General features: G+C 29.7%; 1 protein-coding gene across 2 annotated transcripts; it reads left to right on the top strand.

Annotated features, from left to right (window-relative positions):
• The first annotated feature begins 7,423 nt into the window (after positions 1-7,423).
• On the top strand, positions 7,424-23,908 carry LOC145030871 (glucomannan 4-beta-mannosyltransferase 9-like). Of its 2 annotated transcripts, none has more exons than XM_078979312.1 (9): positions 7,424-8,077; positions 8,189-8,287; positions 9,145-9,397; positions 16,844-16,954; positions 17,090-17,226; positions 17,310-17,423; positions 17,505-17,704; positions 17,784-17,978; positions 22,733-23,908. In XM_078979312.1, the coding sequence occupies exons 1-9, from the start codon at positions 7,748-7,750 to the stop codon at positions 22,749-22,751; spliced, it is 1,458 nt and encodes a 485-aa protein (XP_078835438.1). In that variant the 5' UTR covers positions 7,424-7,747; the 3' UTR covers positions 22,752-23,908. The 2 variants fall into 2 exon arrangements, with proteins under 2 accessions (XP_078835438.1, XP_078835437.1); XM_078979311.1 differs by lacking the exon at positions 22,733-23,908 and adding an exon at positions 22,332-22,650 and having other exon boundaries at positions 7,425-8,077.
• Positions 23,909-26,612: the final 2,704 nt, after the last annotated feature.

The following is a 26,612-nucleotide window of genomic DNA, read 5'->3' as shown; positions in this document are numbered from 1 at the left end:
CTTTTCAATTCTTGATATACATCAATAAAGCTTTGGCCCAATTGGCATAGAAGACATGAAATTTCTGATTAACATCTTGTTAGATTTCAGGCTTATAGTCCTGTCTAACCATTCACCAATGCCATAGAATAGAAGTCATTCTCTTACAGAGACATGCTCTACATGGCCAGAGGCTACATACCAGTACCAATATGAATGTAAGTCCTTTCACTGATTACATGGTCAAAGGTATTACAATTGCTATAAACATAGCAAATAACATGAGAAAATAACTCAGAATGATAATACAGAAAAGCACATAGCACATATAACACATAACATACAATTGTTCCTATATATTGAACTCACCTTAAGTTAACCGGGGGTTAAAATAGTAATTTGGACAGCACTTCGGCTTTAAATATGCCTTTCTATGTTGAAAACCGGGAGTTTGTTTGAAAACCGGGCTCTGCGAAGGTAGGGCTTCAAAACCAATAAGATAAAATTTACGGGCTTCTCGGGGGTCTCGGGATGTGTGTTCGGGTGCTAAAATTGATTTCGGGGCTTTAGGGAAAGTTAATATGAAGAAAATATGGAAAGAGGGGCTAAAAGTGTCAAATTTTCAAAGTTAGTCGGCAAGGTTTGCAGGCCCCTTTATATAGGGCCGAGGTTCGGATGTCGGCTTAAGAAGCGAAGCACGGTGCCAGCAGCAGAGCGAAGCAGGTGGCGCGAGAGGGAGGCTCGGATGCGAGGCTCGGCTGCGAAGCTGGTAGGCGCGACGTGGAGGTGCGAGACTCGGACACGAGGGCGAGGCGCGTCGGAAGCCAATTGGCTCGCACTTCGGTCAAATCGCTGAGTGGCATGCGTCGCTTCTCTGATTGGGCCACAACCTCGGTGACGCAGCACTTCGTGCAAAGTGACGTGGCAGCGATGAGGACTCCGGTGGCTGGTACTGTTCATGCGAAAATCTCGGAAATTGAGCCCCGAACTTCTAAAAGCCTTAACTTTCGCATACGAGCTCCGTTTTTGACGTTGTTTATATGCACGTGTAGCTAAAATTACGCTCTACAACTTTCGTTTAGACTTCGTCGGCTAATTTTGACTTTAATTTTAATATTATTATTTTTAACAGACCGGGACAGGAAAATCCGTTAAAAATTCATAACTTCTTCATCCGACATCCGTTTTCGTCAGACTTTTTACCGTTGTACTACATATGACGAGACATTCGATTCTCGTTTAGGATGTATTAGTAAAATATCGATAGATCTAAAATTCGAGTTTTTTAGCTGTCTATTACTAAGTTGAAACTTCGAAAAATCATAACTTCCTCATACGAAGTCAGATTTTGGCGTTATTTTATCAAATTTCTCGGTTTAACGAATACTAAGACTTTCATTTATATTACTAAGGCTAAAAAGTAGTTTATCAAAAACTCACTTTTTACGTCATTCGGCGCCGTGCCGGTTTTGTCGCGGTTCTTCGGTTGGTTATAACTTCTTCGTTATAACTCGGATTTTGATGAGGTTTCGCCTATAATTTTCTAACAAGATTATCTACAACATTAAATAATAAAATTTTACTTATTTAAAATTTCATATTTTCGCTAAATTTCACTATTTGACTTTTAATTGGAATCTCATAAGACTTCCAATATATTCTGAGTGATTCTAAAACACTCTAGTCACCATACTTATAAAGTTAAAAGTGTTATATACACCTAAGTTGTGAAAAACAAAACACAAATCTTCTATAAGGGTTATTTTTGACAAATAAACAAAAGATTGGTACAAAAGTGACACCTACGGTTTTATAAGGACCAAAATGGTTACATTCACTTAAAAATTAGTTTTTATAACAATCATATTTTTCAAAGGGCCAAAAATGTAAAATTTTGCATGGTGGGACTTAATGTGGACCTTACGACTTTTTGGGCCCAAATTGCAAAAATAACAATTTTATGGATCAAAATGTTATGAAATAAAAACTTAGCAAAAAATGGAAACCCACGAGATTAGGGGCTGAAAATTACACTATTTCTAGATTTGGACCAACAATGTTAATTTTATTAAAATCGGGCCGAAAATGTCATTTTATTCATATAAGGGCTAAAAATGTAATTTTCCGCAAAATCGGCCGAAAATGTCAATATATGTATTTTTGGGCCAAATTTGTAAATTACTAAACCTTTGGGGCGAAAATACAAATTTTTATAAATTAATGGGCTAAAAAATAAACCAAAAATGACATTTTATGTAAAAATAAGCCTTTACATGTTGAATTTAGTTCTTAAGGGACCTAAAGTGAAATTATTATTAAACACAAGTTCGAATTATAGAATTTTGACGTAAAGAACTAAAAATATCATTATAACAAAACAATGGATTTTTTTATAACATTATGGACAAAATTTCCGACGAAATGAACTATACTATAACCAACGAACAAAATACAACAACGGTACAAATATTGGGCCTAATACTTCCTATACATGCTTATTGGGCCTTAGTGATCCGTTTGCATGATAATGGGCCCAATATATTCGTTTCATATCTATTGGGCCTTAGTGACCCAATTACATGCTCAATAGGCCTAAATCAGTTTTACATGTTATTGGGCCTTAATGGCCCATTCACATGCTAATTTAGCATGGAGAGATTCATCATATGTATAATGGGCTTCAACGTGTCCATTTGCATGCTATCTAGAAATAACTTACATGCTAATGGGCTACAGCTATCCCTTTTCATGTTTGTTGGGCTGTGTCTTTTTACATACAATTATCATCTGGTGTTTGTAAATCAAAGTACGTTTCACATTAAATATATTCATGTGACAATCATTGGGATCTAGTAAGAATTGTCGGTTGACATTATTGAGTATTTGGCTGTAGCCTGTAGTTATAATCAGAGTCTCCTGGAGGGAGAACGAGAGTTTGTGTATAGAGCTATACAGGGGTGAGTCCCCCACACCTGAACTGTTCGCTACAATTAGACTAGACCAGTCTAGGGTAACAAAATCTTGATCAAACCGGTGTTTGGAAAATTGCCAAGACAAACAAATTAGTCATTATCATGCATGGTTATAATCACTCACAAAGAGATCCATTACCATCGATACAATACAGGAATCAAAGTGCTTAAATCATGATAATACGAAAACAATTCATGCTGTAATACAAGGACTACGACACTTTTATAAAGCAGAAAATATCGGATTTTTTGAGGAAATACTATTATTAATTAGCTTCTACTTACAACAGATACAATACAAGGAAATTTTTGGATTGCTTACGTATACATGTTTGTACAAAGGAAATCACACATACATTTATACTTGGTCGTTACATCATTTTCATACAATTTACAGAAAATATCAGATTTTTTGGGTTATACAAACAATACAAAATCTTTCAGTCAAACATTCTTATGAATTTACCAACATTATGAATGTTGACCATTTTCAAAATAACTTTTATTCTCAGGTAACCGTTAAGTTGAAGAATCTTCAAGAGTATTTTGGAAACTTCTTTTCATGAAATGTCAATTATCGTATGTTTAGAACCCTACATGCAACCTCGGGATCTATGTCTTTACAACTCATAACAGCATACTATGAAACTTTTAGAACCCTAGGTTATATTCAAAAATCACAAGTTTAAGGTTACATACTTTTTCAATTGTTATTTTAAGCAATTCCTTGAATCCTTCCTTGAACTTTAGAAAGTAAGCAACAAAAGTCTGATACCTCCAATAGCTCACTCCTAAAATCTTACCAACTCTGGAATGAATAGGAGAACAAGGATGGAGAAAGAATTTGTGTTCATACGCCTCTTAGAAAGGTTGTGCATCAAAATAAGAAGTTAAAGGGTTCTATTTATAGTTTGGGTAACTTACAGACAAATTCATATTTGAATTGATTAAATAATAGATTTCATCTTAGTTCAAATCATTTCCTTATTTACCACCAGGAGGCTTTTGGAAACTTTAAAGAGCTCAATAAAACTATCGATTCCATTGACATTTCCAGAATTGTATCTATTATTTAACTATTGAATAAATACAATTCATTATTTCTACCTTTAGTTAATTTCAGTTAATCTCAAATTAATTCTTGATTAATTTCGATTAATAATTAATTAATTCTTATTGATTTCATATTAATTTATTAATCATATAAATTAACAAAAAATTGTTTTATTATTAATCTCATATTAATTTATTAATTACATAATAAATTAACATATCATCTATTTATTTTCAATTAATATATTAATAATATACTATATATCGACAAATCATATTTCTCTACCTCCTAATATCATTTCTAACTATTTCTGGTTATAAGGGCAACCCAAAAATAATTTTTCTTTTAATTACAAGTATATATCAATTTAGTTATTAGCTTAGTCACATTAATCCAATGGTTAAGTGGGTCGCGTCCCCTTGTAGAATCGTAGGGCAACGCCCTTAGTGGGGTACAAGGGGCAAAGCCCTTGGCGGTGGTCTTAGTGACCACCAAATTCTAGTCGGTGATTATGGTAAGATTGACTAATTTCATTATTTTTGGAAACCATTATGACATTAATTTCGAGATTCTCCTAACTAATTTAAAATATAATAACTTATATATATATATATATATATATATATATATATATATATATATATATATATATATATATATATATATATATATATATATATATGGTTCCTCTTTTGATTCGTATAAGAAACCCTTCATAGCTCTTCTTTTTGAACGAACTCAAAATTCACTGATGATTTAGCTTTGTGTTTTTATGCCTAGATACACAAGTGCCTTTTTAAATTATCTTTAATTGGATTTTTTTTGTAACCCACCTATCCTTTTGGATTAGGGATAATGTCATAAAAAACCTTAAGTTTGGATGAAAATATCGGTTTTACCATCCAACAGATTTTTGATTCGTTTATATCACAAACTTGCTATTTTTTTTTCTTGGTTTTGCCCTTATTACTTGTAATTGAATGTTTCCAGGTTACCATTAAAATATTACTTGTGAAAAAACCCTTAAAATTATAAACATATAAAATATAAATATATATTCAAAATCTGATAAAACTATATATATATATATATATATATATATATATATATATATATATATATATATATGTTTTTAAATTTATATAGCAAATATTCAAAATCTGATAAAACTATATATATATATATATATATATATATATATATATATATATATATATATATATATATATATATATGTTTTTAAATTTATATAGCAAAAGTTTATATCAAACCAATATAAATTTTACCGTACTTATATTTTGAATCCAAAAACCAAAACATATTTTTACCTTTAAGTATGACAATTTTTTATTGGTTCCATATAAATTTTTGATATTTAAATTTTAAAAAATTATTCTTTTATCAAATTTTGAATATATTGCTTAATTAATACTTCAATTTTTCTTAACAAAAATAAAAACATATTTTAGCTAATAATTAATTACGCTATTAGTTAAAGATATGGATAATATGACATTAATTACATTTCATTCATATTTTTAAAAAGAAAATAAAAATATTTTATGTTTAAAATGTTTGTATTTGAAAATAATAATGTATTATATTTTTTTAATACAAATAAATATATTTGTATAATAAATTAGAAAAATACATTTATATTTTATATGTTTAAAAGATTTATGTTTGTGTTTTACAAATAATAAGTTATGGAACTATATTTATTTTTATAAATAAATACGATATATTATTATTTTTGAAACACAAACTTTTTAACCATATAAAATATTTTTCTTTCTTTTTAAAAAAATAATTGTATAAAAATAATGCCACTACATAGTGATTATTATCACCTCAAAAACTGATTGATGAGTCATGAAGATCTACAACGAATCTAAAAGACCACATAAATCAGACATAATAATACAATTTGATAAGTCTATATCACACAAATGACCTATCTTGAAACGAATTTGGAATGTCGCTTCACACTTGATGAACACATGTCGAATATCTTCTGTAGAGTTATTACAAATCAGACATAAAGAACAATAAGTGTCAATACTTTACTATGAGTGATTTTATTCCATTCAATCTTTATAAAAAACGATGTCACTCTATGTTCATCAATACGAATTCGTAAATCCTTAACAACATATTACAAATATTAAGATTTATAATCTTAAATGTTTTTTTTCAAAATATTTGTAAGCTTTTGAAATTTTTCGTAAATAATATTTCATAGTAACCTGGAAACTTACTGTTACAAATAAAAATGTCAAAACCGACAAAATAATAGCAAGTTTGTGGCATAAACAAACCAAAAATCTATCAAATGGTAAAACCGATATTTTTAACAATACTTAAGGTTTTTTAGGACATTATCCTTTTTGATTATCCTAAATTGAATTTTGTGTAACCCATCCAAACATAAGGTGAAAATATCAGTTCAAAATATAAACTTATACATATCCATAAAAAAAATACGATTACGCACCATCACCCTAATTATATTACTCCCCCAACAACACAAATTCAATAGTCTTAATGATAAATGAACGGGATGAACCTCCCATCCTTTATTTGTGAACATGTCAGGATCTTCACCGGATATAATTAGTTCAGGAAACAAATAATCCTCATGTGCATCAAATAGTTAAAACGCATGTTTTTCTACTTTCTTTTTTCTACCATTAAGTTCTATCCATATGTTAATGCAAATTTACGATCTATCACTATCATATAATACAACTTTTATAAAGTCCGAATGATACAAGAGATGAACTTTTCATCAACTAAAAACCCAATTCATTAAGTGATTTGAAATCGTAGGTCCATGTCATTATATATATATATATATATATATATATATATATATATATATATATATATATATATATATATATATATATATATATATATATATATATATATATATATATAGTCAAGATTAAGTAAGAAGGAAATTTTTGGTAGGAAGGTAACAAGTTTTTTTTCTACATATTTTTTTCGCGAACAAACAAAATGAATCATTATATGATTCATTTGTAAGATGATTCACAAGAAAAAATTCTCAAAAAAACATTTCGATAATTTATTTATATAATGATTTTGTTGTTATTCACTAAAATCGTCATAAAAGTTAATTTTTTCTTAATTTACTTAAAAATGAATCATAAAGATGTTTTTTTGAGAATTTTTTCTTGTGAATCATCTAGTGATTTATTTTTTTTGTTCGTCAAAAAAATATGTAGAAAAAAAACTTCTTACCTTCCTACCAAAAAAATTTTCTTACCGGATATATATATATATATATATATATATATATATATATATATATATATATATATATATATATATATATATATATATATAAGAGCACAATTTGTATTTTCCTAAAAACCAAAACATTCTATCTTTATAAACACATGTCCCATGCCTATTCTCACCATTCCAACTCACTTTTCCATTGTTGGGAGTGGGGAGCTGTTTTGTTCTCATTAGTCATTACAGAAGCTCAAAACTTTCCACATAATCTTTGCTTAACAAATCTTTATAATCCCATGAATCGAACTGTCCTTTCAGTTCTAAATTAAATGGGTTTTCTGTAAAGTCCACATTTTTGTCCTTTTACAGTTGAAATCAAGCCTAGAAACAGTAAAAACAACAGAGCATCATCATCCTCTGTTTTCACTGTTCACAGATTCTTGTTTTTCCTCCTTTACAAACAAGAAAACCAGTGAAAATGGGGAAGCTTTCTGCAATCGGAGTTATAATAGAATCGTTTACGAGTGGTGGAGATGACATCATTGGGAAAATTGTCGAGATCTGGGTCCAATTCAGAGTCCCTGTTTTGGCGCCATTGCTGAGAATATTGATGTATGTTTCTCTTGCAATGTCGGTAATGTTGTTCGTGGAGAAGGTTTATATGTCTGTGGTGGTTGGTTTCAATTGTTTGTTTGGGAGAAAGACAGAAAAACGTTACAAATGGGAAGAATTTAAAGATGATGTTGAATTGGGGAGCTCTGTTTATCCTCTTGTTCTTATTCAAGTTCCAATGTTCAATGAACGAGAGGTTTGTTTTCACGATTGCTCTGTTTTACTTATTTATTTATTTATATATTTTGTTTTTGGATTTTGTGTTTGGTTATGTTTTTAATGTATTTTATTATTATTATGTACACAGGTTTATCAGCTTTCGATTGGAGCTGCATGTGGGCTTTCATGGCCTTCTGATCGTATTGTAATTCAAGTTCTTGATGATTCAACAGATCCTGTCATTAAGGTAGTTAATTCAATACAATCGCATTTTCTAAAACATGTAAATTAAACATTTTGTTAATTTATAGCGTGGTGTAGATAATATAAAATCAATAAAAAAACGATATTTTTTTCATTTTACAGATTAAATATTTTCATTTTCATTGTTTTTTTATGTAAGATTTAGTAAATTTATAAGCTGACTATGTTGTTTAATTTTGCATGTTTTTTTAAGAATTATATAGAATTAGTAAATTTACTTTTTTTTTTTTTTCTATTATGCCATGGAAATTACACCTAAGCACCTGCATATGAAGTGTAATTGTGTCGGTAAAGATAAATATAAAAAAAAAATATTTTATTTTCCATTCTGTTTCAAGGACCATCTTATCCGCTCTACAATCACCCGTTATATATATACCAAAAATAAAAGTAAAATGTTTTATCTTGATTTTTGACACAAGTTGGCATTAATAGCATGTAATGCCTTCAATAAAGAAAAGTTATGTTGTAACCTATAACCTTTGTTTATTATTATTTATGAGTTTGGAAATATGAGTTTTCACATAAATGGGCACAACTCACAAGATTCTTTCATTTTTTTTTTTTTTTTAACATGAACCTCTTTTCTTCAAAATAATAAAAAAAAGTTCATAAGTGGTTGTATATTTTGTTTCTAAACTAAAAGGTGGTTGAATGTTTTAGTCTAAAAAACTTGCATGAGGTGGAATAAAGATAGGTAAACGTCATTGCATAGAGAATTATTTAACTGGTTTTTATATATTCTTTTTATGAAAATTAAAAGCAACCATTTACATATAATTAAGAATTACATTAGGATAACGAGATTTCTTCAATTTGATTATTCAAATGGTGGAATAGGATATGGTGAAAGTGGAATGTGAAAAATGGGCAAGTAAAGGTACAAATATACACTATCAAGTGAGGGACAATCGAAAAGGATACAAAGCTGGGGCACTTAAAGAAGGTCTAAAGCATCAGTATGCCAATGAATGCGATTATGTAGCTATTTTTGATGCCGATTTTCAACCTGAACCTGACTTTCTTTGGAAAACTATTCCGTTTCTTCATCATAACTCTGAGCTTGGTCTTGTTCAAGCTCGTTGGAAATTCGGTAAATATTCCTGTGAAACTTGATCTTTTTTTGTTTTATGTGTTTTCTTTGATCAACACTTAGTATTCAATGTTATACTATATTAACTGATAAAAATCTATGTACGTATTAGTGGTAGATGATGGATACCTTGAAGGCTTAAACTAGTCCATAAAAAGTTACGGATTATATATAAAAGTTTGTAGAATAAAGGATTGATGATTTATTTACTCAATAAGTTTATAGTACTTTAACAATTTATGCATCAATGTTTCAAACTTTTACTATTATTTTATCAATTTACGCAACTAACAAAATCTTTTATCGGCGTTATATAGATGTACATTTTTAAAAAAGGTTTTGCAACAATATGGTATATGATTTAATTTCATAACATTAGTAAATTATAAATTAACTATAAAATAAAATTATTAAACGTATCGAACAAAAATATTGAATTATTTACAATTCCACACAAAGAATACCTAAAAAAATCATAATGAGAGTTTTTCTAATTTAAGATGTGTTTTTCTAATTTGATTGTAAATCTATAAGTTTTGTGTATAGAGCATTCCATAATGCAATGCTATTGTCCTTACTATGTCTCATACAAATTATGACGATTGGTCGAGCAAATAAGTCAACTATTGAAAGTGGATTTGTTGTACGAAGATTGTGTTATCACCTGTGGTAGTTTGGTGTGGGCGTTGTAGTTAAACGAGAAGCACGACTCTACGAACCCAATAATAAGCGTTGAGAAGCTCTTGCATGCTATCTATTCGGTGACCCTTCATTGTCTCGTTCTATAACTTACCTTCTTTCCTCCATCTATGAGGTTGTAAAAAGAGAGAAAAGGGGCGACTATCTTGTGGGACTCATTTCAGTTGTATGCCATAAGGTCCGTATGGACCAGGGGAAGTGAATTATCACTTTTAGGCGCATGCAACCATCTGCCATCAATCTTACTATATTTCGTTATCTCGTCTTATACATCAATTGAGTAAGAAAAAGTTTTATATTTCATTATATTTTCTTTATCTTGATAGTAATAAGGATCCTTATTCATTCCTATATTTTTGGATTGATTTCCCTACCTAACTACATAGCAATGTTTTAGGGAGCACAATTTATAGAGAACTAGAAAATGAAGAGTAATGATTTCATTTAGAGTAATGATTTCAGTAAAAGCATTCAGACGAACTACTATAGTTAGTCTAGTGACTATTAGAGTATAGTTAAATAAAAATGCATATTATAAAATCTTTTCGAGCGAGCCTTTGGGTCTTTTATAAACTCCATGATGGGGTAATGGAAGGATATTATGGAAATTGGTGAATGGAGATTCCCCTAAAGATAGTCAAATGAATGGAGACTCTCATGTCCTATTCGGAGGGTTGGGATATCTCGACTCTATATGGATAACGGGCAAGTGAATTATCACTTTTAGGAACATCCACTCCTCTACTATCAATCTTGTTACATTTCATTTTCTCATATTATACATCAATTGGATAAGAGAAAAGTAATATATTTCATTCTATATTCTTCGTCTTGATATTAATAGGGATCCCATTCATTCCAATATTTCTAGATTGATTGCCCTACCTAACTACAAGGCAATGTTTTAGGGATCACAATCCCTAGAGCACTAGAGAATGAAGAGTACTAATTTTAGTTAGAGTAATGATTTCAATAACAACATTCAGATGAACAATTATAGTTAGTCTAGTGACTATTAGAGTATAGTTAAATTGAAATGTATATTATAGTAACATTTTTCTAGCGAGTCTTTGGATCTCTTATAAACTCCCATGATGGGATAAAGTAAGGATATTATGGAAATTGGTGAGTGGACATTTCCCTACAAATAGTCAAATGAAAGGAGACTTCCATGTCCTATTCGAAGGGTTGGGGTATCCTGACTCTATATCATTATGTCTTTGCACTGTTACATAGTTCAACCCTACTTATGATAATTTATTGTATTGGGGACTCTCTATCTTCTTAGGTAGATAATTGATCATATTTTATTTAGATAGGTAGTTGTTTCTATAAGAAGTCAAAATTCATAATTGAACAAGTAGAGCTTGCCAAGATGGCTTGGTACGGGTTCATGGATAAGGAGAGCATGTAGGTGGATTGAATCTTGTGCTCTCATGTTCATCAAGTTCGGGTTCATGGATGATAGAGAAAGAGACATACCATAAATGATTTAAATTATAATCAATAGTTCTCGTGAAAACATAAGAATATAATTTATATCTTTTATATCAATATACTTTTTACACCAAATGGCTTAGCAATACCAGGTGTTACCTTCCTACTTGAGGTTGAATGTTCAAGTCTCGTTTGAAACATATGTGGATTTAGGAATGGTTTAAGAATATATTGTATTTGTTGTTAAAAAAAAGTATATTATTATTTAGATAATAAAATACACTTTTGGGATAATAATATTTTTTGTGAGAATAGTGAAAATTAAAACAATTAACACTCCTAATAGAAAAATAATATGAGACACAATTTCAACTATTAATATCTATATTAAGATATAGATATCTATTTATAAACTACAAAGTTTTTTTTTTAATTTTTTTATAATATTTTTTTTGCAAAAAAAAAAAAAAAAAAAAAAAACCCCTTAAAGAATACAATAGAAACTATGAATAAATAATAGAGCTAATATGTTTTTTAAGAAATATTTTTTAACAAATTTTTAATCATAAAATAATTGATAAATTTGTATATTTGTTATTATTTTTAAACAAATAAAAATATAAAGAGAGACACTGTCCATCACTGAATAAATATGTGAATAGACGTATTCATTAATGAATAACTTATTATCATATATTTCTTAGTATTTTTTTTTTCAGAATATATAAGTAATTTATTATTTTGCCACTAGAAGGGAAAATAAACCTTAGTTTATGTAGTACATAGGTTCCAATGCATTCAACGGTGCACATATAAGTTGACTGTCATATTAGTATCTTATTTTTAATTAATTTTATAACTTTTAAATTGATCTTATTTTATAAATGTTCAAATATTAGATGAAATTGACTAATCAATAACATTGATAAATGATACAAAATTTAAAAACTAGAAAATTCAAAGAATATTAATAATTCTTTAAAAAAACAAAAGATTTTACCAAATTATAACATCTATATTTTATATTTTAGATAAATTTTGGCCCTGTTTCTACAAACCTCCCGTCCGAGTTCCCCATATGCAAGCGGGGAGAGGTAAATAGAATACGAATATAAATACTTTTAATTTTATATATATATATATATATATATAGGTTTAGGTTCATTTGAGACCATTATAATTTTGTGAGACCGTGAGACCAAATCTAAAAATAATTTTAAAATGAAAAATAAATGGAAAAATCCAAAAATTCTTTTTTTAAATATTATTTTCGGAATTGAATTAACTAAAAAAATATAAAAAATTATAAAAAAAATAAAAAAAATTCCGTTTTTTTTTGAAAAATACGTGAAATATTCTAAATAGAATATTACACTGACATATTCTAAAAAATAATTTTAAAATACAAAATAAACGAAAAAATCTAAAAATTCTTTTTTTAAATATTATTTTCGGAACTTGAAGTAACTAAAAAAAATAAAAAATAAAAAAAAATTCTATTTTTTTTGAAAAATACGTGAAATATTCAAAATAGAATATTACACTGTACATATTCTAAAAATAATTTTAAAATGCAAAATAAATGGAAAAATCAAAAAAATTCTTTTTTTAAATATTATTTTCGAAACATAAATCAACTAAAAAAATAAAATAAAAAAAATAAAAAAATGCGTCTCACGGTCTCACAAAATATAGGTGGTCTCAAATGAACCTAACCATATATATATATATATATATATATATATATATATATATATATATATATATATATATATATATATATATATATATATATATATATATATATATATATATATATATATATATATATATATATGTTATAACCAAGGTTTATTAATTTCGAAAAACTATACATAAAACAATATTTTATTGATTCTTTAAGAGCATTGGCTTTTTAATTATATGACTTTCTAAAAGTTTATTAACTTTTTAAAAGTATGAATTTCTTAATACTAATTGAATTTATTTTTCCATTGGTCCTCGTATAATCATTTAGTAAATATTTATAATTAGTTGCGACATGATTTGATGCTTCACGTGTTGTTTTCTAGATGTCTTAATTACTTAATAGTAGTATTACAAGCTAACAACTACACTACCGATACGATACACTTAATTTAAAAATGGGTGATGCTAACAAGACATCCTTAGACACCCTATAATCATTTTTATAAAAAGTCAACCTATAATCAACTTTTTGTAATCATCTTTTTCGGAAAACAATGCAATTTCAATCAATAAAAATAGTTCAAACATTAATTAGGGTTGTTTAAATGGTAAAATAGGATGTTTTATTAGCCAACACTAAAGTACCAAATAAAAATTATAAAATATTTAAGGATCTATATCTTGTATTTAAACTAACGGGTTCTATAATCTCCTTTCACCTTTATTTGTATTTTATTTTGTTATTATTTTTTATTTTGTTATTTTTCCAATTTATCACCCACTTATTTTCTTTTTACAATGATCTCATCCTATGAAATGCTCACCTTTGGATCTCCTACTCCTGTCATTTAAAATAAATATTTAATTTCTTCCTACTAAATATTTTTACTTATCCTCCTAGTTATTAGATTGAGTCAAAATCAAAGGATAAGATGAAAAAAATATATATATATATATATTATACATGTGAATCATTAAATAGGTAAGAGGATAAAATAGAAGAAATATATTATTTTTAATGTTCAAATATGTATAAATAATATATCAATAATATACTTTAATTTTAAAAATTTTAAAACCATGAATTTTGATATATTTTTTTATAACTTTAAAAAAAAATATGTTTTAATAATAATTTATAAAAGAAAAAAAGAAGAAAAAATAGGAAAAAAGTGATGTAGGGAGATTAGTTCACTCGTGAACAATCGCACATCACAAAAGGTGTAGTGTTCACTGAATTATTATACCTGCCACTTCCATTCATCACATGGAATGGTAGATCTATATGATATACCGTTAGACCTTATAGTATTTTGCATCTAAGAATTTTCTAAAGTTCTCATCCAAGTTCTCACATAATGTATTATTGTTTTAATGTCTAAATATGTCTTTTATATAAAAGAAAATTATAACTAACATTTTCTAATACTTTTTAAATTATCTGGAAATAGAATTCCAGCCATAATAGTATCTAATGAAAGTCGATCTCATTATCTAAGTTTGTATTACTATTAATAAAAAAAATTATACGTAAATGAAAGCTTATATATATTTTTAAAATTATGTTTTATTTAGATCTCTAAGACTTGTTTTAATCTTTTAATAGTAGAATATTAAAATTGATGATGTGGGTAGGTCCTTGCACGTTTAGTACCGATTTTAATTAATTTTTCCATGGGATGTCAAGTTCATCTATATAAATAGTTCCAACATGTTTTCATATTTCACGTGATTAACAAAAAAAAAAAAAAAAAAAAAAAAAAAAAAAAAGACTTGATTTTTTTTTTAATGAAAAAAATACGATGATCAAATACAAAAAAATTGTGGTTCGAAATTAAATGTTTTATGTCTGGTGTTGGTGATCCAATGTGGCAAGTTTTTGTCCATAATTCCCCTCTACACTTGGTTTTTGGTATGAATTGAAAGGGAAAGGGAAGAAAATAATAATCAAATAATCCGGAAAACCGGTTGCTAAGGATATAGTTTTTTCTTCCATAACCAAACCATTTCGTATATTAATAAATAAATAAGAAAAAAAACTGATCTGATTTTGATTCCATTAAGATCGTTTTCAAATCTTGACTTATGTGCACCTCTACTTGCTAAGTACTGCAGAACAATAGTATATTTTTATTTTATATTTTATATTTTATATTTATATTGTATAATTTATTGTCGATACATGATAAAAGTCTAGTAATACTTTTAAACTATTTGTTCATATTATAACCAGTGTCATTAAAATGAGTAGGCCAATATCAAATGTATATAGTTCTCAAAAATATTTACCATAAATCTTATTTTATAAAAGAACTATATTGATTATGTTTGTTCAAATTTTTATCAATATGTCTGATAATTTTAAATTTTTCTTTAGTTTCATAAACAAGTAACAACTTTGTCAAAACTTATTTTCAATTTTATTAAGAAGAGTACACTTTACAGAAAAAATGTTTTTTATGGTCTAATACATAATTATATTTCAATAAATAAATAAATTTTTTAACAACAAGATATATTAAAACAAAAAAGCCCAGCAGGATGAAGTGCAATTTACAAACCTAAAGAGGATTTTCATATATATATATATATATATATATATATATATATATATATATATATATATATATATATATATATATATATATATATATATATATATATATATATATATATATATATATATATTTGTTACACTATTATTCAATTTTGTCAAATATCATTTTATGTTTATTTTAAATTAATTTTTTTTCACATGTCATTTACGAGTTTGTATTTTATTAAATTTCATATAATATTTTAATGTAATAATTGTAATAAATGTAGTAATAAATAGATACCGATTTCATTAATAAACATATCTTTTAATTTTAAAAATCTCAAAATTAAAACCCATTAGTTTCTTTTATTAATTTAAATTATTTATTTAAATTTAAAAAATAAAAAACATTTCTATTATCATAATTTATTATTTTTATTATTTTTATTATTTTCTTAATAATTTAGAGTTCGTAAATATTTGACATTTATAATTTTTTTTTTTAAATTTACTTATTTAATATATGGATCTTACAATTAGTTTAATACTATATGTTACGAAAGATGAACAATTTTTTACGAGAGACGCAACCTTTGTTACTCTTTTAACTCTAGTAAGTTAAAGGAGATATTTATCTCTTATCCTTAATACGTTTGTGTATGTCGAAGGGATCCGAAGGGATATGGAGAAATTGAGAAATCAAGAAATTTGGATTCCAATAAAATCCACCAAAATCTCTATTTCAATAATTTTATCATTTATATGATAAGGAAGATAAATTGAATTCCATTCATTATCTTTGTATTTGCTAGAATCAAATTATCTTTTCATTCGTATTGAAATAAATAACGATTAGAATTTAAAATACTATTATTCTATTATAATAAATGTGAATATTTTAAACTCATGTTTTGCTTCTTACCTTTATCTATTAGTGTGTTTCAACTTTTGGTTATCTTATTTGAAATCCTCTGGTCAACATATTCCAACATTTTATAATTATGTATTAATATTATAGAGTTCCAAGAAAGTGATATCAACACATAAAAGCTAATACAATTTATGATGCTATAATGTTTTAGTGAACTCTGATGAGTGCTTAATGACAAGAATGCAAGAGATGTCACTTAACTACCACTTCAAAGTGGAGCAAGAAGTTGGTTCTTCTACACATGCATTTTTTGGCTTCAATGGTAATTAAAAAGGTGTTGTAGGATTTCAAAGCAATATATATATATATATATATATATATATATATATATATATATATATATATATATATATATATATGTTTTTAAAACCAAGTTTAATCTCCTACGTTTTCATAGGGACTGCTGGAGTTTGGCGAATGGCAGCACTTAACGAGGCTGGAGGATGGAAAGACCGTACCACAGTGGAGGATATGGATCTAGCAGTTAGAGCTAGTCTTAAAGGTTGGAAGTTCTTGTACCTTGGTTCAATAAAGGTAAAGAAAGATTAAAATCTTATGACTTACGACATAATACAACCATGCTTTGTATTAAATACATATTTATATTTGATAAATAGGTTAAGAACGAATTGCCAAGTTCATTGAAAGCATATCGTTACCAACAACATCGATGGTCTTGCGGTCCAGCAAACCTCTTCAGGAAAATGATTTACGAGATCATGATAAATGAGGTAATATTGTTTTCCATTAGTTTCGCGACTTATTAGTTCTCTCAATGGATATTGTTGTGAATATCTTTCTATTTTATTCAGAAAGTTACATTGTGGAAGAAGCTACATGTGATATATAGTTTCTTCTTTGTAAGAAAGATCGTGGCTCATATTGTTACATTCGTGCTCTATTGTGTTGTAATTCCTGCAAGTGTGTGGATACCTGAAGTCGAGGTTCCGACTTGGGGTACGATTTATATCCCAACGGTCATCACCATTCTGAATGCTGTTGGAACTCCAAGGTTTTTGTTCTATAGTTCCTAGTACCCTTTCTAAAATGCTATTGTTGTTCTTACTTCCATTTTTATTTTTACTTTACAGATCTTTTTATTTAGTGGTATTTTGGATAGTCTTTGAGAATGTCATGGCCCTCCATCGAACCAAGGCTACATTCATCGGAATTTTAGAGGCTCAAAGAGTGAATGAATGGGTTGTCACTGAGAAGCATGGGGGTGCTTCCAAGGCTAAAACTCCAACAAGGCAACATGGAAGACTAGGCTTCAAACTAAGTGAAAGGTGCACATTCTTAATAATAGTAAATTTTATATAGATGACTAAACTAAAGAATCATTATATATATAGTATTATTTCTAGAGCACAAAATTTCAAAAATAGTCCTAATTCTTTTTAATTTTTCTCTAATATACTTCTTATTACAATTTATTTTTGCATAGATAGTCAATTTGGAGCAAACCATTCATTTTAGTAGTCCCTTTCGAAAAAACTTAACATATCAATTGTCCTTGTGACGAACTTTGCTAACAAGATTTTGTTAAATGTTTATGAAATGATAAAAATACCCTTATATATACTTTTTCCATTTTTTTCTCTCTTAACATTTAAGACCACTACCACCGATACAAAGAACCTACCACCACCATTAGCCTAGTGCTACCACCACCGTCTGCCTACTTCCACCACCAGCTACAAACAATCTAAACCAACTTCATCTTCACCATGGGAGTACATCCATTTGACCAATAATTTTGCTTAATACCACAATTCACGTTCACCTTTTTTTCTCCACCATCATTGCATTTGGTCATTTACCCAAAAATATGATCAAAACTCCATGAAGATGTAATTTGAAAGTTAAGCATTCATATTGACCCTTAGTTTTGTAGATGACCAAAACAAAAAGCACCCATGACATAAAAAAATAAACCTATATGGGTAGGTTTTCGGTGAGAATCTATTGCCCACATCACCATGAATCCATTCTCAGCAAGAACACCATGATAATAAAAATTATCGTAACCACCTTGACATAAAAACCCATTCCTCTTATTCTAACCTCAATCACCAGTCCCATTCTTTATAACAAGGTGAAGAATGTGTTCCTTTTCGCCAAATTGAAATCAATATTTGGGGTTTTATTAACAAACTAATGGCGAGATGTGTTCTAATGGAGTTGAAAAAAACTATAATAAGAATCAAAATTAAGATCTGAAGACACAACTTGTGATCAAACCTGAGCCTTGATGCAGAAGTCTGGATTAAGAACGATGTTCTGAAGACACAACTTGTGGAGAACCGTCAAACATTTCTAAACCTAAACTCAATGAAAGTCTTTGAGTTAAGAGGCAGAGGTTTTCATCCTTGAACTCAACAAATTTCACTCTATAGTCGGTGGTTTCCGAAGGTAAGAGGTGAAGGTTTCCGCCATTAACCATAATCCCACCACCTATACCATCAATAACCCAACCCTTCAATTCTTAACTTGCAATTAATTCCATAGCAAACACACCACACTAGTGCAATATCGAGATATCTTAGTTTTTATAAATGATGTCTACTCCCCTCCAAATCCTTTATCCATAATCCATAAACGAACAAGCCGTTATGCCGACTTCCGTCCAAATCCCTCCAATTTAGGAGGAAGACTAGGAGAGAAGATCACCCTTTATCTCCAGTTATCTTTTCTCCAGTTCCTTCCAAAAAATAATCTCGGGAACAAGAAAATTTCTCTTTTCTCTCTAGTTCTATTCATTTCCCTTCTTTTCTATCCTTAAGTTGGACTCAAGAACAAGATGTTAGGAAATCAGGTATTTATATATTTGCATTCAAATGAAAAAGAAGAAAGTTATTAAATCAAACTATAAAGGAATTAAAACCTACCAAACCTAATTATATTATCCTTAAAGCCATCTCAATTACCAATCCACCTCCCTTCATACAAAAAGTTAGCACCCATACTTCTATTCTATATAGTAGAAAGTGTCACTCCTCTCACTCTATCTCTTTTCTCCGCACTAGAAAATCATTCATATACACACCTATCACACAACCTTCTCTCATTATAACTTGTAAAAGTCACTCTATTTTTTCTCTTGCAAACTAAACAGAACCACCCTCATAATTAAAATTTTAAACTCTATTTTCTATTCTATCTTAATACTCTCTCTTAATCAAAACTGAACCTCTCTAATATCATGATCCTTTCATCATCGATTAAACAATTACCAATCTCATTACTTATATTTCATTGGACAATCCTCTTAAAACTCTTATTTTTCATCTTTAAATGCTCTCATCACCTTTACCACACACACACACACACACACACACACACATATATATATATATATATGTATATATATCAACAATACATACTCCCTTTTCTCCAAATCACCTATTTTATTCTTTTTTATTTCTTGACAAGGTATTTAAGATCTCTTGGACTATTAAATTCTTTCTTCTTTAACAATCATCCTACCCTATGCCTTCCTTCATTCAATCACTACTATAAAATGATCCTTCTCTTTATCAAATCTATTAATATCAATCCATCTTTAAACCACCAAATGATCCTACTTAATGACAAATTACATGATTCCTAAAAAGCAATACACAAATCATCAACCAAAAAAACTAATGGTTTTCATTTGACTCGTACCGTAAGCAACGTAATGAATTTTAGTTTTAATACAATACATAGGCAAAGCTATTTAAAATTCATAATCCCTCTTCTAAAGTTCTAGATAGAGACTCCTTTAAATGAACATGTCTCTTTTAAAAATAATGACTCTTAGAAAATCTTTGATGCTATTGTCCTTTACTCCTTTGGTAGACCTATAATAAAAAATCTAATGGCATGCTTCAAATAACTCTCAAAACCGATAGGAGCCCACTAACAAGATGTCGAATTATCTTTAAAATATACTTCAAGAAAATAACTACTCACTGGACATATAGATGGAAAACAAATTTTCGAATATGATTCTTGACAATTATAATGACATCTCTACTTATATATAGGTTCATGTATAAACCCTCATTAATGTGTGAATGTACGGCCAAATCCAAACCATCGATTAGTTTCCTAAATTGTGGAATTCAAAATTAATTATAATTATTAAGTTACAAAGTAATTGGATTTAATTTGGATAATGACTAATTTAACGATATCCCTTGATAAAATTTGATCCACCTGATGAAAATTGGTTTTCAATGGATCCTGATTACATATATATATATATATATATATATATATATATATATATATATATATATATATATATATATATATATATAATAATTCAGGTTCATTTGAGACCATGCTAATTTTGTGAGACCGTAAGATCAAATCTAAAAATAATTTTAAAATGCAAAATAAAAGGAAAAATCTAAAAATTCTTTTTTTAATTATTATTTTCGGAACTTTAATTACCTAAAAAAATAAAAAAAAAAAATAAAAAAAAAACAAACAAAATTACCATTTTTTTTAAAAGTACGTGAAATATTCTAATAGAATATATTTCAAGCCAATAACTACTCACTGGACATATAGATGGAAAACTAATTTTCGAATGTGAATCTTGACAATTATAATGACATCTCTACTTATATATAGGTTCATGTATAAACTCTCATTAATGTGTGAATGTACGGCCAAATGCAAACCATTGATTAGTTTCCCAAATCGTGGAATTAAAAATTAATTATAATTATTAAGTTACTAAAAATAGGATTTAACTTGGATAATGATTGACTTAGCAATATCCCTTGATAAAATTTGATCCTCTAGATGAAATTTGGTTTTCAATTGATCCTCTCACGGTCTCACAAAATTAGCATGGTCTGAAATGAACATGAACATATATATATATATATATATATATATATGTTCATGTTCAATTGAGACCATGTTAATTTTGTGAGACCGTGAGACCAAACCTAAAATTAATTTTAAAATGCAAAATAAAAGTAAAAAGTAAAATTTTCTTTTTTTAATTATTTTCAAAACTTTAATTACCTAAAATAAACAAATAAATAAATAAAAATTACCGGTTTTTTTGAAATGTACGTAGAATATTCTAATAGAATATTACACTGTAAATTTTGTAATGTGATTTTTAGAATATTAGAATATTATACTAGATTTCTCAGATATGTAGAATATTATATTTATTCTACTAAAATATATAAAAAAATGTATTTTTTTAAATTTTTTATATTTTTTGGTATTTTTTTATTTTTGTTTGGAAAATATAAATTCCGAAAATAATATTTGAAATTTTTTTTCAAAAATTTTCAATTATTTTGCATTTTAAAAATGTTTTTTGTTTTATCTACCAAATGAATGGTTAGGATTATATCTCATGGTCTCACAAAATTAGACCGTCTCACATGAATCTAATCATATATATATATATATATATATATATATATATATATATATATATATAATATCAAATGTGATAAATATTATAATAAATTGCAATTAATATGTTTCTTCATTTTATATTTCTAAATTTTATTTAAAAAAACATTTATTATTTACATTTTGATATTTTATTTTCTTTAATCAACCCATGTAATACATGGGTTTTACACCTAATTAATAATATATATTTTGTATCCTTTCAGGATTCTTATGCTAGAGCTTTGTGTGGGCATTATCCTCTTTGTATCTGGTTGTTATGATCTTGCATTTGGCAAGTACTATTACTACATTTATCTATATCTTCAATCTATAGCATTCGTCATAATGGGTATGGGTTATGTTGGTATTCAAGTTCCCAACTCTTAGATCACATTCTTTTTCAATTCGATTTGATTGACATTCACTTGGTGTTTCTTACACGATCCTTTAGTTTATTAGTTGCACCATACAATGGGATGGCAAAAAAAACTTCCATTTCCTTCATTTAATTGCTACAGATTTTTTTGTATAAAAAAAAAACAATGCGATTGTAGAAAACACAACTTCATTTGATTGTTACATTTTTCACGATATCCAAAAAATAAATCATGAGAGTTCCATACAGAGAAGAAAAGTACAAATGAGCATAAAAAGGGACAAAGAATGAAGAAAACGCTAGGTGTGGCTTCAAGTAAGATTTCAAGGAGAAGGTGTTATATGTAATTATCAAATTATGTAGGTTTTTTTCAATATGTATTCATGTCCATTTTTATATATTTTATCTATTTTAAATATTTACTAGAATAAATATTAAATAAAGGTTCATTTTTTCTTCGAATTTCCAATTTATAATGTTTAAATGCTTAGGAACTTCTAATGGTGCACAAATGTATACACCAAGTATGGTTAAGGCATAGATGATTCATTATAAGTACATGTATATGTTCATGTATATAGATATGGGCATGCATAACTGCACACAAATATGCACTTGTATTAGTGCACGTCTATATGTTCATGCATATATATTGTTGTGATATGTCTCCAACTTGTCACCTGCTTCGTGAGGGATGACAAAAGGGGGCCCTGAGAATCACATCAAAGGAAACAAGATCGTCAGTCGTCACACAGGAGGATGTCCCAAAACGATGCTCTGATGATCAAGATAGTTCTAGGTTTTGATGAGAGGGCAAGAAAGTGTGTAAAGGTTATTGTCAAGTATTAGTCCACTCTATTGGAGGAGAAGAGGCCTTTTTATACCTCGAGTCAGGGGAACAGAACCCCGACCATGTCTTCTACTTTTTTAGGCCCGACAGGGACATGTGGCTTCTGATTGAGAGATCATGCTTTATGAGTGGTTGTTTGTTATTGGTGCAGACTTGCCAGGGGATCAACATCCAGGGCATTACACATGTCGCTCTAAGGGACGACTGGTACTATTTTGTCTTGATGCTGGTTATGGCACTTGGGCGCAAAGGAACAAACACGGGGTTGCGAAGGGCAAGGCCGAGGACATTGTGTTATGCGTACACTGTCATTTTCCCATCCTGCTTATCAAATTTATTGTTTTGTTATGCCTGATGTAGTCCTGATGGGATATGTCAACAAGTCCCCTAGGCAAGTCCACCCCAGCATTGACTTAGGGTAGCCGAGTTGTTCTAGCTTAGATCTGGACATGTGTTTGGTGGGGATAGCTTCTGACAACTGATGATGTGACGGAGGCATTTTCGCATGCAGATTTTATCATTGTAACTGGTTGGGCTTCCCGCCTGCATTTAAAACTTCCCCCATTTGAATCGAACTTCTTTTTCCTAGTTCTTTTCACTTCTGATACTTCTTTTCCTTTTCACTGTTGTTTCTACTTCTTCGGCGAAACATGGCCAACTTGAACACCAGGACCGTTCCTTCTTCAAGCGAGTTCAACACTCTTCAAGAGTGGTTTGGTTTTCTTCCTGAGCACGACATGGAGTATCCTCGAAAGGGGGCGATAATTTCTCGCCTGCCGGAGGGGAAGGTAGGGGTCCCTATTCCGATGTTCAAGGTCAGTTTGAGGTTGCCGACAACGGATTTCTTGTTGGGTTTTGAGCATTCTAACACTCCTAAGTGTACATGCAACCCTAAATACCTTGGATCTATGTTTTCTCTATTATACATGCAAATATCAATTTCCAAGGTATTTATCCTAACTAGCATATTATGAAATACAAGTAATATAAAATCTAGTAGAATTACATACCTCTTTGTTGGTGCGTGATTCCATGGAGCTCAAGAGCCTAGTGCCCCAAGTGTGACACCTCAAATGGTTCACACAACATCATATGCACTTGGCATAACTTCGAGAGAAATCATCACTTCATGAAATCAGCTTGGCCTCCACACATAGACTTAGTGGCCGATTTTGACAAGAATGATATGTTTATATAGTGTGACACAATTAGGGTAAACCCTAATTGTAATGGTTTTCCATTTCCTTGGATCCATGGGTTCAAATACACCATGTAGCATCCTATGGGTTTTAGCCCAACTTGATAATCCATGGAGCATTAGCTCACTATACAAGTATGGATAATTTACACAATCAACCCATATATTTAATTAGTCTTCTTTTGATCACTTAATTAACTCTAGATTAATTCTTGATCAATACTAATTAAATAATCTTATTAGTATATTATAACTTATAATATATTAATAAAGCTTAAGTGTTATTTCTCTCATTTTAGTCTATCTAAATGCATGATGCCATGCAACCCAAATGGACCATGCCGGGTCGGGTCAAGTATATACCAATTATAGTTATGCACTTAGACACTAATCTAATAGTCTCCCGCTTAGATAAGTCTAATAACTATTATTGCAAGTACGCCTTCACAACCCGACCAACAATCATAACTCTTAAAAGCTGCTGCCGAACTCTGAACAAATCAATGACGCGCCCATTAGATAAGTGATCATATATTCCTCTATTCTAGATATCATATGGACTGAGACATGGATTATAATCATTCTCTCTATCAATTTGTTGTTTCCTAATTTCTGATTTATGATGACCGACTAATTGAACAAATCAAATCAGTCCAGGCTTGGACAACCACTTAGGGGTACCATAACTAAATCATCGAGGGGACCATAGATATTGCTTTTATCCCATTAAGGGTAAAAGGTGTAACATCCGGACTTTTATCAGGTATCGTGTGATTTGTATTTTGTTGATTTGTGAGGGGGACTTGGCGAGTTGGAGCTCAGACTCGCCGACTAGAGACGCGGATTTGGACGAAGGATCGCGCCTGGACTTGGCGAGTCCAGGATATGGACTCGGCGAGTCTGTGCTGTGTAATGAAACCCTAATTTCTCGGGTTTGAGACTTATTTAAAGGGCCTAATGGCCGTCATTTGTGCCCACCAGCCTCTTGAGTGAAACCCTAATCGTGTGTGAGCCCTTGGAGCTTAGTAGGAGGCTATTTTTGACCTTGGAGGTGCCATCTTTGCAAGGAAGAGAAGAGCTAGCCAAAAGGGAAGCAAGGAGGAGCCATTTCTGTGGGTTTTGAGTCCAGAGCATCACTTTTGTGGTAATAAATCCAAGTTACTCTCTTGTTGTTATTGCTTATTTAGATTTAGGGTTTGTTGAACCCTTTTATGACAAGAGTTGATGCTCTTTTGGTCCCTTATGAGGTTGGAACCATAGATCTGGACCATTAGAGGTCCAGAGTGTCCCTTTACCCAAGCTTTTTGGGGATCAATGGAGGCTTTGGATTGGAATCCTCATGCCTTAGGTCAAAAACTCCATTATGGAGCTATAGGGGGTGTTATGAGCACCAAGATAGGAGCTTTACGTGATGAATCAGTCAAAGGAGGCTAGATCTATAGTTTTTGGAAGCAGATTTGACCTTAGAAATGAGTTGGAGTGGTTGCATGGCATGGACTCGCCGAGTCTGTTCATCCGACTCGGCGAGTAGCTTGAAGATTGCCTTGGGACTGTTCAGCGAGTGGTCCAATCGAGTCATGGGTAGACTCAGTGAGTCAGGGTGAGTTAGAGGAGGGTGACGGGTGGACTGAGTCAACCTGGACTCGCCGAGTTGTTCTTGAGACTCGGCGAGTTGAGTCGGGGTGGCCCCGCGATTCATTCAGGTGAAACTCGTCGAGTAAAGGTGGGGATACTCGACGTGTAGTAAGAGGGTTCAGAGGGTTGATAAAAAACGTCTAGACTCGCCGAGTCGCCTTGGTACTCGCCGAGTCCGGTTAGAGTTGACCGTTGACCGTTGACCAGAGTTGACTTGTGTTGACTCCTTATAAATAGTCAACCTTAGAGATACAAAGTGTTAATTAGAAGCATATAATGTTATAGGAGGATTAGAGCTCGGAGGATCGAGCACGAGGGATTTCCAGAATTCATGTGATACCGAGATACGCGAGGTGAGTCTTCTCACTATACTATATTACCTTGAGTAGGTAACCTGAGTTATGTGATAGAGTATTGTATGCTATGCATGTTATGTGTTGTACTGC

This window comes from Lactuca saligna, chromosome 2 (assembly GCF_052625555.1).
Source record: "Lactuca saligna cultivar CGN05327 chromosome 2, ASM5262555v1, whole genome shotgun sequence".
In the NCBI taxonomy this organism is placed as follows: Eukaryota; Viridiplantae; Streptophyta; class Magnoliopsida; order Asterales; family Asteraceae; genus Lactuca; species Lactuca saligna.
This window is presented reverse-complemented; position numbering and strand designations above follow the sequence as displayed.